General features: G+C 43.6%; 1 protein-coding gene across 2 annotated transcripts in view; it reads right to left on the reverse strand.

Moving 5' to 3' along the window:
• The window catches only part of LOC145360206 (segment polarity protein dishevelled homolog DVL-1-like), a 139,465-nt gene that overhangs the window by 94,253 nt on the left and 23,892 nt on the right, over positions 1 to 21,320 (reverse strand). Inside the window, exon 2 of one of the 2 annotated variants that reach the window (XM_080215248.1) lies at positions 9,771 to 9,840. In XM_080215248.1, the coding sequence (XP_080071374.1) occupies positions 9,771 to 9,840 (70 nt within the window). Of the gene's footprint in view, positions 1 to 9,751; positions 9,841 to 21,320 lie in introns of those variants that run through there. The other variant, XM_080215249.1, reaches the window with a different exon arrangement.

Here is a 21,320-nt window from a genome sequence, read left to right on the forward strand (position 1 = left end):
CCAATCGTGACATGATTAAAATCAGGAGCCCATAAGAGACCAGAATTGAAGGAGAATTATAGAATTGAAGCAGATTAAAAAGATGTGGAAGGTGGAGAAACAAGGATGAGCATTTTAAAATTGAAACTTTGCTCTCCCTGAGCATCAAGTGCAAGGGCGTTGCACAAAACCTGGTACAAGTTAGGATGTGCACTCAGGGTTTGGGTAACCTTAAGGCTATAAGACAGTAGGTGGCACTGGAATAGTCACATCTGGAGGTAACAAAGGCATGGACGAGTGTTTCAGTAGCAGAGGAGTTGAGCTAAATCAGGTGATGTTAGAAGTGGAATACAGGCAGTCTTAGTAAAGACCCAGAAACATGGTCAGAAGCTCACCTTGGGGTTAAATGACACCAAGATCTGGAATTGTCTTCTGGAGGGTCAGGGACGAGGAAGGAGGAGGACATGGTGTGCCCCAATTGTTCCGCTGTAATCAAGCTATAGCCTGCCAGCAAAAACACCAGCTAAGTAACATCCAGTCAGGGGGTTGCATAGCAAATCGCAGAGTGCTCTGCGGGAGAGGGGTCAGGTAGTTCATTAGGAAACATTTCCAGCCATCAGTTTAAACGTCCACTGCCATTATGGGATGGGCAGCTGAAAGCATCATAAACTTTAGCAGTTTGGAAAAAACGGAGAGGAGGCTGGATTGAGAGTTAAATAATGCAGAAGCAGTAGGGCAGAGTCACTTAACCTTATTATAGTCCTGGTTCAAATATGGACAAAAGAACTGAATGCCATGTCATCCTAAATACCTCAAGGGGATTAAGGTGAACACAGACAGGTCATGAGGAATGTAGATAAGTGCTGGAGTCAGGCAGGATACATCCCATACACAAACACAATGGCTTGATCTTTCCAGAGATGAGACACCATAATCTTCTTTTATCTTTGCAGAAGAAGGTCCATAATGGCCATGAGAGATCACAACTGGTAAAAGATCATAAGAAATGTTAAAAATGATCACAATGGAGGTGGAGATTCTGAAGCTAGCCAGTCACCTATTGATTCATTAACTGTGGAGAGGCTGGAGTGTGTCTAGTGGGCGAGAATACTAGGGGCAATATCTCTCTCCAGGAAAGAATTGCATGGGGACAGAACCTTGCTACTTGGAACACTGGCAGAGGGAGGAATGTAGATATCATCCTGAGGGATGGCTGGGTGTCCAATGTCATCAAGCCATCACTAATTCACCTCCAATAAATCCAGCCCAAGTTTGTGAACAGTCTGGTTCAGCCTCAGACAGTTGCCAGAGAGATGAATGGAGTTGGTAGTTGGGAAAGTGGGCTGTGGCGGGGCAGTGTGTATTTAATTTCTAAAAGGCATTTGATAAAGTTGTACACAAAAGGTTATTAATTAAGCTTATAACTGTGCAGATTCAGGGCTAAATTCTGGCTAAGAAGTTGGCTAAAGGTAAGAAGCAAGAGATAGGTTAGATAGATAGTGGAAAGGTAGAGGAAGTATTGAATGGTGTGCCCCACAGCTCAATATTGCAACTTGTATTTCAAAGTTACATAATAACGGAGATTCAGAAGCTCAATGCAAATTAAACTCAAAGGTCTTGACAAGTCCCTGTGAAATTCAACTTGAGAATTCAGAGCTTGTGATGAATATTTAGATAAAAGTTCCTTCGAAATTTGACCAAGCCCTACTTGTTAGCTAAGGGCCAAGCTTGAACCAAGAGCTGAAGTTTGTCTTTCTGAAACGAACGGGCCACAAAATTCTAAGTTAACTTTCAGCAATTTTTATGTTTTGTCTGTTGACATCATTGTTTCCACTGGCATCAGAATCATATTTCATTTTATACTTCCATAGGATTTTATAATCAGTGATTTTGCACTGCACATATAATTATAGAACTTTATACTGAACATCTGAAATTCATTTTCCCTTCAGACTTTATATTTATCTAATTACTGGCTTGAAAATGTGGACATATAAGAGTAGCCAGGGCTCAGATGGATGCCCTGATGAGTACAGCACAGTGGTTAACATTGCTGCCTCAGCGCCAGGAACCCAGGTTCAATTCTGGCCTTGGGTCACTGTCTGTTTGGAGTTTGCACGTTCTCCCCACATCGGCACATGTTTCCTCTGGGTGCTTCGGTTTCCATGTGTGGGTTAGGTTGATTGGCCATAGTAAATTGCCCCTTAGTGTCAGGGGGATTAGCAGAGTAAATATTTGTGGTTACAGAGATAGGGCCCAAGCGGGATTGTTGTCAGTATAGATTTGATGGACCAAATGGCTTCCTTCCACACTGTGGGGATTCAATGAGTACTTTGCTGGTGCCAAGTAAAGCAGCCAATTAATAACACAATTGAGATCACGTCCCAGTTATGTTTACATAGAAAAGCGAGAAGTGGAGATTTGAACCATTCTCGAGCACAAAACAGACAGAAAGTGAAATGGAATATTCACTCTTTCTGCTTTCCTACTACTTGTTGGATTAGGCACTCTCTGGGATTGGGCCTAAACGGCCATTCATCAGAATTTAGTCTAAGGATTCACTGTGGTCCAATCCTGCCCTGTCCTCGCACAATACCAATTTATTTTCTAATCTCAGAAGTAGGCTTACATTAACAGTGCAATAAAGTTATGTGAAAATTCCCTAGTCGTCACACACCAGCATCTGTTCAGGTACACTGAGGGAGAATTTAGCATGGCCAATGCACCTAAACAGCACATCTTTGGACTGTGGGAGGAAACCAGAGCACCAGGAGGTAACCCACAAACAGAGAATATGCTGACTCCACACAGACAGTGGCCCAAGCAGGGAACTGATCTGGGTCCCTAGCGCTGAGGCAGCAGTGCTAACCACTATACCGTGGTTATGTATAATAGTGAAGGCATGTCCTAATCATGCTTTAAATGCAGACTGCGTTCAGTACATAATTTTCTGAAACAGTCTTTTATTTAAAAATGGACACGAACAAAGAGGCTAACAGCGCTGCCAGATTTCAGGCGACTTTTAAAATTGCTACTTAAAATCTTTGGAAATTTCCTGATGAAATAACCATGGGTAGACATACCCTGATGGAACTCATCTGTGAAATTTACACCTGCTACTGTTTGCAAAAGCAAAATACACTGTATTCTGGAATCTGAAACAAAAACAGAAAATGCTGGAAAATCTCAGGTCTGACAGCATCTGTGGGGAGAGAACAGAGCCAACGTTTCAAGTCTAGATGACCCTTCGTCAGAGCAGATGCTGAGATTTTCCAGCTTTTTTTTGTTTTTGCTACTATTTGTAGTTCACCTAAAGCTCAAAATCAATGAACTTTCAGGCTTCACAGCCTGTAACTTCCTCAGAGTGGCAATCTCCAACAGGTGATCATTCTTGGATAGACGTACCCATGTTGGGATTCCAAAGCCCCCGTCTTGCTCAACCTTCCTTCATCAGGATGGGTGAGGCAGGAATAATTAGGAGCAGTGCAGTGCACCCCCAGCAGTATTGACATGGTACATGGGTTAGGCCAATGGAAGCAGGGTGGACCGGGAAGGACTGCAGGGGGCAGGGCAGGGAAGACTGGGGAGCAAGGCGGCCGGATGTCCCAGGCCAGATGGGGTAAGCCAGATGGGGTAAGGCAGCTGAGTTAGGGTCACAGGTGTCGTGGTGAGTTCATTGGGAGGGTCATCTGAGGCTTGGAATGGGTATTTAGATAATTACTCTGGAGTTAGAAGTGTTCATTTCCTAACTGTTTCAGAGTAACTATCAGAGTAAAACTGGCAGAACCACCCACAGTTAGTGATTTAAATGGTTCCCAGCCCAACACAATTGTCCAGAGAAAGCTAGCACTTTGAACCAATAACCAGGTAAACCCTTAACGTGGGAACTTCTGCAACATTCCCCAGCATATCATTTGGGTAACCACCAACCTCTCCCCCCCCCCCCGCCCAACCAATCCCCAAATGTGTGACGTTGGGGAATTGGAGTTATGGGCTAACGTCTCTAAGTTTGAAACTTAACAAAAAAAGTTGCAGAAGCTAGTTTATCAAAAGTTGGAGTGAACAGATATCATCTCCACCCTATCTATTTGCCATTGTATAGAAATGGCTTCTATCTTTATGCCATTCTGGGAGGAAAATACCAGTTAATTACATGACCAAAACTGGATTCAGCGTACGATTTTTTTAATCCCAAGAACCAGAGATTCTTGGTTCTTGGGATTAAAGAATCCCAAAGGACACAGCAAGAAATAGCAGCTGCAGAAAACTGGAGTAACATCCACACATTTTACCAAACTGGAACTGTCACATGTTAATTTCCCAACTGCTCATTTAGTGAACCCACCAGAACAGAAATATGACCTCTTGGAAAGAAAATAAGAAGTTTTGTGACCAGATGAAAAAGCCACCTCTTCACATGAATTCAAAACAATGCTAAAATATGTCTCCAGCTATTGGAACCATCTAGTCTACCCTTTGGGGGTGAACATCCTCCTTCAATAGTTGTGCAACATCTGATTTTTCCACAACAAGCAAAACACATGAATTATGAACCATTCTTTTGTTTATAACTTGTAAAAGTGCACCAACCTCCAGAACGATATATTTTTAGGATGAGTGGGAGAGACACTGAGCATTCAGACTTTGGGGTGAAACTGTAAATAAATCCTCTTTACTTAAACTCACAAAAGCTTGCTGCTGATGATAAAAAAAAATGGCCGCACATGCTGGAGTTGAGAGAAACAAATCCATCTTCTTTTCCAAAACCACACTGATTACAGACAGTAAGGGAAAGTTTGCAACATGTATAACATGCTACCTTCTGCATCACTACATACACTGCCCACCAAACCAGTAATTATGCTAGCAGATTAATGTTCAGGAATCAGAATCTACTTCTCAACTTCTTTAATTGCTCTATCAGTTATTCTCCTGGGTCCACTGATTGAATTAAAAAACACCGGAGTCATTCGGGGATGTAGGCATCACTGGCTGAACCAGTATTTATTGCCCTTGAACAGAGTGCTTTCCTTAGTCATTTAAGAGTCAATCATACTGCCATGACCCTGGAGTAATATGAAGGCCAGACCAGACAAAGGACATTAGTGAACCAGATGGGTTTTTACGATAATCAACGATAGCTTCATGGTTATCATTAGACTTTTAATTCCAGATTTTTATTGCATTCAAATTTCACACTCTGTCATGGTGGGATTTGAATTCAGGTCCCCAGAATATTACCCTGGGTCTCTGGATCACTAGCCCAATTATAATACCACTACACCCCCTCTGCCCCCAGGCTCTATAGATATTTTGATTTAATTTATTATTGTTGTGTGTGTTAGTGTACGGCGAGAAGTATTGTTTCTTACACGCTAAAGCGTACCATTCATAGAGAAGGAAAGGAGAAGGGGTGGGTGTGTCCAGAGAAGATCCACTTTCAATTGATATAGTTGTAATGTGAATCCCAGAATGAGCACAAGGCTACTTTGCAATGGTCATTGGTGCAAGCTACTCCAACGGCACTTCAGTCATTCCACACTCTCTTATGGTAACTCATTTCTTTGTGTGTAAGTACATGACAAAGTGACAGTAATGAGGGACAACTCCAACACTAGACATGTTTCTCAGAAATCACTGTTTGTTACAAACAGAAGCATTTCGCAACATCACACTGGACAGTTGTGAATTAGTGAGGCAAAGGGGAAAGCAGGGTTAGAAAAGGCCAGAAAGTGATAAGAGAATTGATGATTCCCTGTTACAGATGCACATTCCTGGACTCGAAAGTAATTGGAAGTGTATTTTAGTTGCATGGTATTTGAAAATGGTTGTAAGAAGGCTATTTCTCCACTGCGCACTGCTGGATTCTGCAACCTATCAAGTGCAAGTTTAAAAAGGGCAATACATTTTTCACTGGTAGAATAGTTTCCCTGTTGAGCAATTTTTTGCTAAGGAAGAGCAGGTCCTTGCATTACCAACCAGACAACACACACAAAGCACAATCCAATCTGTCACATCCACCCCTCCACTCGCTCAACTTATCACCACTTCACTGGCAAAAGTGCAATGATTCGTCACTGTTTTACAAGTAAACTAGTTCAACCAATAAAGTAGTGCAAAAGCAAAACACTGAATGCTGAAAATCCCAAATCAAAACAGAAAAATGTTACGTTGTTATCTGTGAACCATTAGTCAAAGGGATCAACTCCAAACCTTTAGATCCACCCAGTTCCAGTTGCCCCTGGGGAAACCAGAAGGTTTCTCCTCTGGATTTTTCTTAGAATGGGTTTGTTGTGAAAATAACTGACCAAACAGCTCATCTTTCATTTACGTGCTGTAGCCGAACAGGCCATCTAAAATGGCGTTTTGTAAAGCACTCTGGGACAACTGGGCAAGAAACTAAACGGACAGGCTGCAGTTTAAAGACAGACAAACAGGCTGCAACCCTGATGAGTGAATACACAGGATATGGGCCATCTCCAGGATGAAAGAGACTTTCTGGTCACACTGGGTTGTGTGCCAGACGTAAAGGCACTGTGAATCCTTATTTAGGAGGAAGGTATGTGACCTATGTGCCTACAACACCTACAGGCATGGCCACCAGGGACACACCCAGAGATCGGTGTGGTAGCACCTGATTGGACTCTTATTAATCAGGGTGATCAATTGATTGGCAATGGCCAAAAAAAGGGCGTGAAACCAAATGGGGTATAAAGGATGCTGCACAACCAGGAATCTCTCTCTCTCTGACCCCATGAACAAGCTACAATGACAGAGAGCCACCACACCTGAGAAGAAAGGAAAGAAAGAAGATCAGAGCCAGAGTACCACACCAAACTAGAGGACCAGACTACACAGACAACTGCCAAGACCAGTGCAGAGATAAAGGCCAATATCTGTTTGGGGACTTGTCAGTCACACAAAGTTAAGTCAAGGTCTTGTACTTGAATTCTAGTATTTTCTGTAAGTGAACTTATTGTTGGTCAGGTGGGTGATTATTGATTGCGTGGGTTTAAATAAATATTGTTTGTACTAATAAGATGTCTACTCAAAGTTATTTGTCCACCGTATAAGGGTTAAAACAGACTGATTTTATAACAGCACTTTTTGTCCTTCTCAATATGATAATAAATGGAAAGATTAATTTCCTTGCTTGATATTCAGCGTCTTCTGCTACAGTTAGTCTGTGTAAGTAAATACATTACATCACATCTGCAGAACTGAAACAGGCCATTCGGCCAATTGGTCTATGCTTCACATCAGCCTGCGTTAAATTCCAACCAATTCCACTCCATTCCTATGGAGACCTTCCCTGCAACAATTTTGATGCCTCAGAGCAGCAGTAAAGCTCACGTCCAATCTGCTAATGCAGTTTACATGTAGTCCAATAAGCATGCCGTCTAAAGATCCTGTCAGTATTACTGTTAATTAACATAGTCAAAGCACTGCAATTAAAGTACCCTAGCCCCAGTCAATCCTCATATATCAAAGCAATCTCTTTTGATTGTGGGGAGTCAGGACTGAAGAGCACAGCAGCTCTAATGCACTATCTACCATTACATCTTTACACTGAAATAGGTGCCTCAGCATTGATGATCCTCCCCAACTTTTATCCCTTCTTGTCCAGCTCTCTTGGCACCCAGCCTTTCGTTCTCTTTTAAGAGTTCCTGTCTTATTTTTAAAAGTCTTACACTAAACAGTAAAGATTTTCAACATGGGCTTCAAGTTCAAATGGCGGTCAGAAGCCCACACTGTATGGGGAACAGTCAGTCATTTGTGGCTTTCCCAAAATTGGCTAAGTACTGGTCAGAGGATGGGCTGTCAAAGTTGGCGAGTCACTAAGAGACTCTCCAGTTCGGAAGCAGCAGCAGGATGCCTTCGCAGGGTTGAGGGGGAGGGAGAGAGCATCCAAAACCAAAATGCTCTCTCGCCAACCTTCCTAAATTAAAAAATTGGCCACCATTACTGGGGGGAGGGGAAAGAAGAATCTTTCCACAGGATGAGGTGCAGCTCTGGCTGAAGTCAGGCAGTCAGGAGGGCCTGTAAACCTGTCTGGAGCACCCACACTCTGTCACCAAGAGGCCAATTTGGGAAGCCTTGCTGTTTCCAACTGTTTTCAGGGATCTAGTGGCCAACTGGAAAATTCTATCCTGCCTACAGCCACAGGTCTCATTAGGCCCTTAAGTATTTGAATCAGGTACCCATCCTACGTGGGTGGGTAGTCCTGCTGCCACCACACCCCCAACTTTTCTCTAGAAAAATAGCTCAGTTAAGGGATGGAGCTGAAGAACCTGTACACAAGACAACTTAGTGAATCTTTGCACACATCCACTTCTGTGCCTACCACCCCACCCCATCCCCCAACCCAAAAGTAAAACAACTCCCCTATATCACTGCAGGGTACAATAGTGGTAATCACTGGATAAGTAATCCCAAAGCCCTGACTAACGTTCTGGGGACATGAGTTCAAATCCCATGGGGCAGCACGGTGACACAGTGGTTAGCACCGCTGTTTCACAGCTTCAGGGGCCTGGGCTCGACTCCCAGCTTGGGTCACTGTCTGTGCTTGCACATTCTCCCCGTGTCTGCATGGGTTTCCTCCAATGTCCAAAGTTGTGTGGGTTAGGTTGACTGGCCAAGCTAAATCGTCCCTCAATGTCCATGCATGCATAGGTTAGACCGATTAGCAGGATAAATATGTGGGGATAGGGTCTGGGTAGGATTGTTGTTGGCAGAGACTTGATGGGCTGAATGATCTCTCTGCACTCAAATGGCCCAGCATGCCACTCACTTCAATTAGGTCATAAATGTTGGCCTTTCTAGCAACAACTCATTTAAAAGAAATAAATATATAGCTAAATATAAAGAAAATAAAATTGAAAGATCTGGAGATCAGAGGTCCAGTTACTAGCTGCAGGTGTATAAAAAGCAAATAGTACAATGTACATGGCTCCACTAGGTTACTGAGCACAGGAAGTCAGGATTGATCATTTCCAAATACTGTTTTAGTCAGGAAAGCTGCCAGTGAGCAGCCAGTACTAACATAATTAAAACAGAAAACACTGGAAATACTCAGCAGTCAGGCAGCATCCGTATGGAGAAACAGAACAATTGTTGCATTCCAGCGGGTGGGCAGCCTTGCCAAGCTCCGAAAGCATCTCCCTACAATGGCCAGCGCCAGAAATAGTGTCAGGAAACTGGCACACTGGCCAGTGTCTCTATTCAGCCCCAAATCACCTCCTTCCCAATCTCAGCAAGGCACCAAAATTGTACGGTTTGGTTTTATTTACTTTCTATAATGGGGACCAAAAACCACATACAATCTCTAACCTTGGCCTAATCAATGTTTATTTAAATTTATCAGTTACACTTATTTACTCTCAAACTCTACATCCCATTTATAAAACCCAAAAATCAGTACTGTTCATTTCATAGCTTTATTTATCTACAATCTCACTTTCCCCAGTTTTTTAATTGAACTTCAGGTCTTTCTGTTCCCTCACAGCCTTCAATGTCTTTTCACTATTGTTCCTCCCAAACCAATGGGTCACAGCTGAGACAGCAACTGCTCTATTTTCACTAGAGGTGTTGCCTGACTTGCGGAGTGTTTCCAGCATCTCGTGCTTTTGTTTCTAATTTCAATAAAACCTGTGTCAAAACATATACTGAGTCCAGGAAATCATCCGAACCTTCCACTAGGTTAACAACTCAAACTCAGAGATGCACCACCCCTTCCCCCTATCTCATGGTCCCCCCACCATCAATTCCTCACCTCAAAATCATTTGCTTACCCATGAGACCACTCTCCCATTGAAGCACGGTAACTTGGCATTGTCGTCTGAAATTTCTTCCTTTACAACCCTGCAATGGAAAATAACAGCAGCATTAGCTAGGATGTTGTTAATATTTATAAAGCAGGCCAGAAGTCAGAGGATAGCTACTGAAATTTAAACCCCAGTTGCATCAATGTTGGAAATTACAATTTCATTCCCAATTCCTTAATGACTATCAGCTGGTGGCTCTGACATCCATCATTATGAAGTGTTTCAAAAGGTTAGTCATGGCACAAATCAATTCCAGCCTCCCGGACTACTTGGATCCACTACAGTTTGCCTACCGCTGCATTAGGTCCACAGCAGACACCATTTCCCTGGCCCTGCACTCAACCCTGGAACACCTAGATAACAAGGACCCCTACGTTTGATTCCTATTTATTGACTACGGCTCAGCCTTCAACACTATTATTCCCATGAAACTCATCTCCAAATTCCGAGGCCTGGACCTCGGCACCTCCCTCTGCGATAAGATCCTGAACTTCCTAACTCACAGATCACAATCAGTAAGCATAGGCAACAACATCTCCTCCACAATCATTCTCAACACTGATGCCCCACAGGACTGTGTTCTCAGCATTCTACTATACTCCTTATACACCTATGACTATGTGGCCAAATTCCCCTCCAATTCTATTTCCAAGTTTGCTGACGACACCACCACAGTGGGTCGGATCACAAACAAAGAGGCAGAATACAGGAATGAAATAGAGAATCTGGTGAGGCGATGCGGCAACAATAATCTCCCCCTCAGTGTCAACAAAACACAGCAGATTGTCATCGACTTCAGGAAGCATAATGGAGAACATGCCCTTGTCTACACCAACGGGAACAAAGTGGAAAGAGTCGAGAGCTTCAAGTTTTTAGGTGTCCAGATCACCAACAACCTATCCTGGTTTCCGCCCCGCCCCCCCCCCCCCCCCACCCGCCCGCCATGCCCCCCCGCCCCGCCCCCCCCCCCCCCGCACCCCCCCGCCCGCCATGCCCCCCGCCCCGCCCCCCCCACCGCCCACCCTGCCCCCCCCGCCGCCCCGCCCCCCCCCACCGCCCCGCCCCCCCCCCGCGCCGCCGCCGCCCGCCGCCCCCCCCCACCGCCGCCGCCCGCCGCCCCCCCCGCCGCCGCCGCCCGCCGCCCCCCCCGCCCCCGCCCGAACACCATGCCAACAGTATAGTTAAGAAAGCTCACCAATGCCTCTACCTTCTCAGAAGACTAAGGAAATTTGGCATAATAGCTCTGACTCTCACTAACTTTTACAGATGCACCATGGAAAGCATTCTTTCTGGTTGCATCACAGCTTGGTATGGCTCCTGCTCTGCCCAAGACTGCAAGGAACTAAAAAGGTTGTGAATGTAGCCCAATCCAATCATGCAAACCAGCCTCCCATCCATTGACTCTTGTCTACACTTCCCGTGGCCTTGGCAAAGCAGTCAGCATAATTAAGGACCCCATTCACCCAGACATTCTCTCTTCCACCTTTGTCAATCAGGAAAAAGATACAAAAGTCTGAGGTCACGTACCAACTGACTCAAGAACAGCTTCTTCCCTGCTTCTGCCAAGACTTTTGAATGGACTTACCTTGCATTAAGTTGACCTTTCTCTACATCCGAGCTATGACTGTAACACTACACATTCTGCACTCTCTCCTTTCCTTCCCTATGAATAATATGCTTTATCTGTGTAGCATGCAAGAAACAATACTTTTCACTGTATGTTAATACACGTGACAATAATAAAATCAAAGCAAATTCAATTTACAGCAGCTTTCTGGCAATGGTTGAGACTGATGCCAAGAAATGACAAGATACCTTGCCTGCATCAGCTCCATGTCATCTGTCAGCAAGCAACTGCCAGCAATGAACTCCCATTCTTCATACATTTTACACCCCGAAATGCATGGTTGCTGGGAGTATTGTGCAGAATTTCAGTTTTACCCACTGACTTCCCCCAATGCCCACTGACTACTGAGCTCAATCTCAACTACCCTGCTCTCTCTGGCATTCTGGTACAATGATATGGAAATGCTGGCATTGGACTGGGGTAAACACAGCAAGAAATCTCGCAACACCAGGTTAAAGACCTGTCTTTAACCTGGTGTTGTGAGACTTCTATCCTGGTACAACACAGAACTCTTGATTTCACTCAGTGATTTTCCTTGATAGCTCAATGGCTCACAGAATAGAGCTCAAGTTCTCATCTAATAGGTTCCCCTGGACCTGCAGTGACTCAAGGTATAGGAGAAGGAGTCAGCCATGCAGCTCTTCAACTCTGCTCCATCATTCATTTTGACAGTGATGCATCTTTGACCTCAATTCTAATTTCCAAGCCAATCCCTATTCCCCTTGGCTCCTTTAGATGCCAAGAATACTTTGACCTGAGTGTTGGATAGCGTCAACAACTAATCATCCACAATCCTCTGAGGTAGATGTTTTCAAAGTTTCACAATGCTCTCAAGGAAGAAATTTCTCACTTTTCTTATCCATTCATGGGATGTGAGCACTTCAACCAAAGCTGACATTTATTGTACATTCTTAATTATCCTTGAGAAAGTGTTGATGAGCCACCTTTTTGAATGACTGCAGTCCATGTGAGGTAGGTACACACTCAGCACTACTAGGGAAGAAGTTTTAGGATTTTGACCCAGTATCTGTGAAGACTATATATTTCCAAATCATGATGAATGTGGAACTTGCAGGTGGTGGTGATGCTCCCATGTGCCTGATGTCCTTGTTCCTAAGTGGTAAAGCTGCAGGTTTGTAAGGTCCTATCAAAAGGAGTTTTGGCAAGTTGTTGCTGTGAATCTTGTGGATGGTAGTCTGCTGCCATTAGGCACCAGTGTGGAGAGAGTGAATGCTTAAACTAGTGATGGAGTGCCAATCAAGCTGCTTTGTCTTGGAATGTGTCAAGTTTCTAAAGTAATCTTTTTAGATCTGCATTCAACATGGTAAGCATATTCCATCACATTCCTCACTTGTATCTTGTAGACAATGAAAATACTTCACGGAGTTAGGGGATGAGTTATGCAGTACAGAATTCCCAGCCTCTGACCTATTCAGATGGGATCCTGGTCAAATGATAACTCCCAGAAGTTAACAGTCGGGGGGATTCAGTGATGGTGATGTCATTGAATGCCAAGGGGAGGCACCATTACCTGGCATTTCCATGGCATCAACATTACTTGCCATTTATCAGCCAAACCTGAATATTTTTCAGATCTTTGTGTATGCATGCATAGGCTATGCCACAGAATTAAAGAATAGTTACAGCATTGGAGACTGCCATTTAACTTGTTTGGTCCATGTAAGCCTTCTGATTCTCAACCCTTTTTTGCCAATGGGAATGGTTTCTTCCTATCTACTTTGTCCAGGCCATACTCATGATTTTGCACACCTCTATCAAATCTCCTCTCAACCTTCTTTTGTCAAAGAGCAGCCCAACTTAGTTATTCTATCCCTGTAATTGAAGCCTTTCATCCTCAGAACCATTTTTTCTGCATCCTTTCCAATGCCTTCATATCCTTCCTGAAATGTGGTCCAAGTTGAGTTTGAAGATGAGGCCAAACCAGTGTCTTACAATGATTCATCATAACTTCAGGTGTCTAAGGAATTGTGAATGTCACTGAACACTGTGGAACCCTCAGTAAACATCCTCACTTCTGATGGAAGGAAGATCACTGATGAAATAGCAGGAGGTGATGGCCTAAGTTGTTACTCTGAGGAACTCCTGCTGTGGGGGTCAAGATGATTGGTTTCCAATAACCATCTTGTTTTGCAGTGGCTCCAACAATTGGCAAGTTTCCCAGTGATTTCAACTGCTGTGAACTTTGCTTAGACTTCTTGATGTCACTGTCAAATGCTGTCTTGGGTGACATGATGGCACAGGGTCAGCCCTGCTGCCTCACAGTGCTAGGGACCTGGATTTGATTCCTGGCTTCGGTTACTCTGTGCAGAATCTGTACATTCTCTCCATGCCTGCATGGGTTTCCTCCAGGTTCTCCAGCTTCCTCCCACAGTCAAAAAACATGCTGGTTAGGTGCACTGGCCATGCTAAATTCTCCCTCAGTGTACCCAAATAGGTGACGGAACGTAGCAACCAATGGATTTTCACAGTAACTGCAATGCAGTGTTAATGTAAGCCTACTTGTGACACTAATAAATAAACTTTAATAATTTAAAAACTTTAAGATGTCAAAGGCAGTCATTTTGATCTTGCCTTTTACCCACTAAATCGTGCTGTTCTCCCAGCGACCAATAGTAGAGCTCACAGTCTCACCTACAAGAGGAAATCACTCATCAGGCTTAATAAAAAAAATCTACTGAAGTCTCTGCGAATGTATTAGGTTGATGTGGAGATGCCAGCGTTGGACTGGGGTAAACACAGTAAGAAGTCTCACAACACCAGGTTAATGTTCAACAGGTTTATTTGGTAGCAAAAGCCACTAGCTTTCGAGTCTATGCTTAATGCTATCTCCACTCACATTGTCTGCACCTTTAAGACTTGATTAGCTGTAAAAACTCGCATTCTAATCAGTATTCTGTAAAGTGAGTGTGTGTCTTTACATCCTCTGTTTGTGATCAGAACGCTCCACTCACCTGACAAACGGTCAGAGGCCCAAAAGCTAGTGGCTTTTGATACCAAATAAACCTACTGGACTTTAACCTGGTGTTATGAGACTTCTTACAATGTACTGAGTTAGCATGGCACTGGAAAGGGGTAGGGTTCAGACAAATATAGCACATTCCTTTTTGGGGCAGCACGGTGGTTAGCACTGCTGCCTCACACCTGGGTTTGATTCCCAGCTTAGGTCACTGTCTGTGTGGAATTTGTACGTTATCCCTGTGTCTGGGTGGGTTTCTTTCAGGTGCTCCAGTTTCCTCCCACCATCTGTTTAGGTGCATTGACCCAAACAACCGCGGGAGTATGACAACTAGGGGAATTTCACTGTAACTTCATTGTATTGTTAATGTAAGCCTTCCTTGTGACTAATAAATAAACTTTGGGGAAAAAACCCAAAATATTGGCACAAGATATCAAATATCAACTGACAACTTGCACACATTTTTTTTTCCCCTCTAGAAGGCATATGCAGCCCTCTCCCCTAACTCCCACTCTTTCCTCAAAGATGCTAGTAAATGCTGCCACAACTTTGCCTTACAGCAATTTTAAGGACAGTTACGTTTATTAGCTGTGGCAGATGTATTCACATTACAAACATCATATGAATTCCCTTCCCTAAAGTCTAGCAGGTTGGCCCAAGGCTGGGGCTGGACAAGCTCTGGCAATCTCCACTCAGTCCGTAAAACTGAAAATTTAAACCATTTGCACGTGGGTGCATCATGCTGAGCTTTTGTGACCAGAACACAACAGTCTTTTGTTTTCTGCCTGAAGCAACTTAAAGCAGCATTAACCACTGAGCTGCTCACTTAAACCCACAGGGAATTCCTAACTCCTGTGCATCAAAATGCTTAGCATGTTTGGGAACTGGAGTTGCTTACTGTACCCTCAAGGACATTTGGTGACTGGTGTTTTGTGATTAAACGCAGTGCTCCAAAAGGAACCTGATCAATACTCGTTCATGAAGCATCACTTCCTTGTCTGTGTATTCCAGCCCTTTAGAGATAAAGGCCAACATTTCATAAAGCCCTTTTGTTAACTTTTTAGTGATTTGTTTGCTGTATCTGGATATCTTCCATAGGAACACAGAATGGTTGCTTTTACAGCACAGGCGGTACAGATACTACGGCAGCTCAGGGGCTAAAGGCAGTGGGCTACACAGGCCACAAAATGCTGGAATTGATTTGCAGCGCACACTGAGTTTGTGGATTCCAGGAGTGGTGTGGAGATGCCGACGTTGGACTGGGGTAAATACAGTAAGAAGTCTCGCAACACCAGGTTAAGGTCCAACCAGTTTATTTGATAGTAAACCCACAAGCTTTCGGGGTTTGCCCAATGCCCAAAAGCTTGTGGGTTTACTATCAAATAAACTGGTTGAACCTCAACCTGGTGTTGTGAGACTTCTTACTGTGATTCCAGAAGAGGGTGAAAGAGGCAGCCTCATTAGTCTTGGGCTCAAGAGTGACAAAACATGAATTCAAACCGTTACTACTCCCAATCTCTCTGGAAAGTATGACCCAGGTGGAGGCCAGTAAGGGCAGAATCAGGTTCAGCTACAAGCCTCGCTCAAGGCAGGTGGTCAGAAAACAGGAGGGTTAAAATTGTTTCAAAGCTGCCTGTCTGGCATAAGGGATCTGACTAGGTTTCCAACTGAGTCAGGATGCCACAATTCAGGAGAATGCATGTTAACTACACAGCATGGTATAAAATGTAGATTTGTTCCAATGTAATAAGCTAAGTAACAATTGTATTTTTTAAATAGTCTGCTTCACGAGCAGGAGTGGAGTCTATCGTTAGAACACTGACCTTTCCTCCGAATGGGAACAGATTCAAAAATTTAAAAAGGTCAGCGAAGGAAAATCAAAATTTCCAGCAGCTTCTAGAAACTCTCATTTTTCTCCTCACCCTTGTTCAGCTCTTATAATCCTTTTGAGATTTATTGCTGCTAATTATCCATTTCCCTGTGATCCTGGGTCTCGGTGTATGGAGATAAATTCCAATGAAATGGGAAGACTGCTGATAATCACAGTTAGTCAAACACATGCAACGTTGTAAAATTGCCTAGGAGGGGTGGTCAGTTAAACACAGTCACAACAGCAGAGTTAGAACACTGTTGTCTCAATCTGTGTAATCCAATATACATAATACAAACATGCCTCTCTTTTGGTACAGGTCTACATGAATTAAATCTGCTGCACTGTCAATCAGCAGCTCCAGAGCACAAATAGTTTTTAGTTTGGAGGAGAAGGAACCTTATTCAGAAAATAGATCTCACCCAAAGCATTGATCTATCTTTATCTTCAAATTATGACCATTAGGGTGGCAAGGTGGCATTGCTGCCTCACAGCGCTAGGGACCCGAGTTTGATTCCCGACTTGGGTCACTGTCTGTGTGAAGTTTGCACATTCTCCCCATGTCTGCATGGGTTTCTTCCAGATGATCCAATTTCCTCCCACAATCCCAAAGATGTGCTGGTTAGGTGCACAGACCATGTTAAATTCGCCCTTAGTATACCCGAGCAGGTGCTGGAGTGCGGCGACTGAGGGATTTTCATTCATTGCAGCAGATTCATTACAGCGTTAATGTAAATTTACTTGTGACACTAATAAATAAACTTTACAAAAAGGTAAATTTAAAACTTAAACTTAAGACAGTTTGCCTCACACGTATTAAATGATTGTAGAGAAACAAAAATGACACTAGTTTAATATGAATACTCTGCATAGAGCTGCTCAATTCCAAATCTAGCCCTGGTACTTGCCTCGAGTGTATTTAATAGGGATAATGTAAAGAGAAATTTGTTATGTATGTATCTTGTCCTGCATCTGCCCTGGTAATGTTAATAAGACAATGAAAAAAGAAAACTACAGCACAGGAATAGGCCCTTCGGCCCTCCAAATCTGCACCAACCATGCTATCCCACCGAATTAAAACCCCAGACCCTTTCAGGGACCATATCCCTCTATTCCCATCTTATTCATATATATATTTGTTCAGATGCCCTTTAAAACTCATGATCATACCTGCTTCCACTACCTCCCCCAGCAGCAAGTTCCACGCACTCACCACCCTCTGTGTAAAAAACTTGCCTTGTTCATCTCCTTAAAACCTTGCACCTTAAACCTGTGCCCTCTAGTAATTGAGTCTTCCACCTTGGGAAAAAGCTTCCAACTATCCACTCTGTCCATGCCCCTCATAATCTTGTAGATTTCCATCAGGTCGATACTCAACCTCCGTTGTTCCAGTGAGAACAAACCAAGTTTCTCCAACCTCTCCTCATAGCTGATGCCCTCCATACCAGGTAACACCCTGGTAAATCTTTTCTGTACTCTCTAAAGCCTCCGTATCCTTCTGGTAGTGTGGTGGCCAGAATTGAACACTATATTCCAAATGCAGCCTATCTAAGGTTTTATAAAGCTGCAACATGACTTGCCAGTATTTAAACTCAATGCCCCAGCCGATGAAAGCAAGCATGCCATATGCCTTCTTGACTACCTTTTCCAGCTACGTTGCCACATTGTGATCTGTGCATCTGTACACTCAGGTCCCTTTGCCTATCAATGCTCTTAAGGATTCTACCATTAACTGTATATTACCAGAGTAAACTCCATCTGCCCACTCTCCGCCCAAGTCTCCAACCAATCTATATCCTGCTGTATCCTCTGACGGTCCTCATCGCTATCTGCAATTCCACAACCAGTTGTCTGCAAACTTGCAAATCAAACCAGTTACATTTTCCTCCAAATCATTTATATATATTACAAGCAGCAAAGGTCCCAGCACTGAACCCTGAGGAATGACACTTGTCACAGGCCTCCATTCAGAAACACACCCTCCACAACTATCCTCTTTCTTCTGTGACGAAGTCAGTTCTATATCCACTTTGCCAGCTCACCTCTGATCCCATGCAACTTCACCTTCTGTACCAGTCTGCCATGAAGGACCTTGTCAAAAGCCTTACTGAAGTTCATGTAGACAACCGCCCTATCCTCAATCATTTTCGTCACTTCCTCGAAAAACTCAAACTGGTGAGACACGACCTTCCCTTCACAAAACCGTGTAGCCTCACTAATATGTCCATATATTTCCAAGTGGGAGTAAATCCTGTCTTGAAGAATTCTCTCCAATAATTTCCTTATCACTGACATAGGGCTCACCTGCCTGTAATTACCTGGATTATCCTTGCTACCCTTCTTAAACAAAGGAACAACTTCGGCTATTCTCCAATCCTCTGGGACCTCCCCTGTAATGTGGAGATGCCGGCGTTGGACTGGGGTAAGCACAGTAAGAAGTCTCACAACACCAGGTTAAAGTCCAACAGGTTTAACTGGTAGCACAAGCCACAAGCTTTCAGAACGCTGCTCCTTCATCAGGTAAGTGGGAATTCTGTTCACAAACAGGACATATAAAGACACAAACTCAACTTGCAAATTAATGGTTGGAATGCAAGTCTTTACAGGTAATCAAGTCTTAAAGAAACAGACAATGTGAGTGGAAAGAGGGTTAAGCACAGGTTAAAGAGATGTGTATTGACTCAGTTCATGAGATTTTGCAAGCCCAGGAAAATCATGGGGGTTATAGATAGCGTGACATGAACCCAAGATCGCAGTTGAGGCCACCTCATGTGTGTAGAACTTGGCTATCAGTTTCTCCACAGTGATTCTGCACTGTTGTGTGTAGTGAAGGCTGCCTTGGAGAAAGCTTACCTGAAGATCAGAGGCTAAATGCCTACGACTGCTGAAGTGTCCCTCCCCTGTAACCAGTGAGGGTACGAAGATTTCTCTCAAGGCCCCAGCAATTTCCTCCGTTGCCTCTCTCCATATTCTGGGGTATATCACATCAAGGCCCGAGGACTTGTCCACCTTAATGTTTCTCAAGACCCCCAATACCTCTTCCTTTCTGATCTCAACATGACTAAATCTACACACCTTCCCCAGACACATCATCCACCAAGTCCTTCTCTTTGGTGAATACTGACGCAAAGTACTCATTTAATACTTCACCCATTTCCTCTGGTTCCATGCGTAGATTCCCTCCCCTGTCCTTGATTGGGCCAAACCTGCTGTGGCATCAAGGGAGCTATGGACACACAAGGTCCTCAGAACATCCAAGAATTAAACCCAGTTGCAATTTATTTCCTCCCTTCCCCCAAGTTTCAGTAGCTCCATTAGTTGATACCCAACTTCATGTAATATTGAGTCACACAATGAGGTTCAATGTGGATCTGATGGGTGTAGGAAAAGACAATGAATTGATGAGGATTCCTGCTCTTGATCATTATGATTCAGTAACCCATGTTGGAAAGTGCAGCCAAAGGAGAACATTCAGGCTTAGCTGTGATGCCACTCCACTTGATGTCCCACTCCTATCCACCCCCTCTAACCCTACTTCTACACCCCACCTACATCATCTGGCTCCATGTGCATGCACACATGCAAATACAGAGGGTCTCCTTCACAGCAGGGGAGGGGGTAACTTTTGCAGAATCTCAGTTGGCAACACAAATAACCAGCTTGCGAGCAATGCATTACTGCAGGTCGGGGCTTGCAAACAACGTACAGTGACATTTACAGACACAAAGGTCTGGGTTTTCATGGAGGAGGTAGAATTGAGAGCCAGGTTTGTTTCCAAATCGCTATCATTTTAGACAGTAATTTTTAAAGTAGCATGACTGGAAAGGGCAGACATTCCATGTTTCGGGAGCAGATGGAGACATGGAATCCAGGATAGAAGTGAAACGTGAGAATGTGAACAATTTTTTGACTTAACTCGTGATGAGATCTGACCCCTATATTCCATTCAGCCTCTTACTGCAACTTACTGATCCCTGTACTGAAAACAGCTAAGCCTTATTGTAGGGTTATGGATACCGTTTGGTAGGTCCTAAAATCTTTGTAGTCTTAAAAACGGTTAACTGTATTTACTAATAAGGACTACGTACGTACATAAGAAAAGGTTTCGTGCTAGGAGCTGTTACTATATTTGCTTGTGCACATGGCTCTGACCAACACGGGATTGACTCCTAGACAGGGATATGTTTTCTAGATTGGTACTGAGAAGGCAATACTGTACTCAGTCCCACGTTAATCCGGTGTCAGACTCTCTACTCCACCAACTGTATTTACACTATTGCTACTACCGATACGCCCCTTTAAGTCCTTGATTCAGGCGGTGCAAAGGCCCCACAGCCCTTCCGTATCTCATTCACACCACTATAAGTGTGGTACCTTCTGTCTTGGCAAAAAACGCTGTTGTTTTAGAGGCCATTCTGGCACCTGCGTATCATACTGCCCTCTTTTCTTCTCCCATTCCTTGGCATTGTACTGCTCCTTATCAATTGGACAGTTTGGTGATAGGTGGTTGTTGTTCCATCCCATTTACCACTGTTGGACAAACATTTTTATCTCCGAGCTGTTTAGACATTCAGACACCAAGTCAGAAATCTAGTTTTCCCAATGGAGTTTTGTGAGCAGCAATTTCTAATCACTTAACTATTTAAAAGTTTCTGAGGATATGCTTTATCCTGGAATTTAAAAGCTTTGGCTCACCCCTGCTATGTTAACTGATTCTGCACTCTGGGATTTGAAACTGGACTTAAGAGATTCTATGGAGTCTTGAGCTACAATGAGGAATTTCAGCCCTCAGCGTGAAGCTTTTCCCTAGCAATTTTTCCCTGCTTTGCAAGCTTTTCTGCAGGTCAGAATGATTCTTCAAATTTTTCTTTAGTCTTGCAGGATTTTAGTGTTTCTCAGTTTTGGATTTTTCCATTCTCATCACTTTGTAGACTGCTGGATATCTTTCAGTAGGTTTTATGAAGTCTTCATAGTCTTAAGTAAGTTAACCGTATGTATTTAACTACAAAGAGTATATACATATGTACAGCAAAGGCTCCAACT

This window comes from Carcharhinus amblyrhynchos, chromosome 30 (genome assembly GCF_965287045.1).
Source record: "Carcharhinus amblyrhynchos chromosome 30, sCarAmb.v2.hapA, whole genome shotgun sequence".
Lineage (NCBI taxonomy): Eukaryota > Metazoa > Chordata > Chondrichthyes > Carcharhiniformes > Carcharhinidae > Carcharhinus > Carcharhinus amblyrhynchos.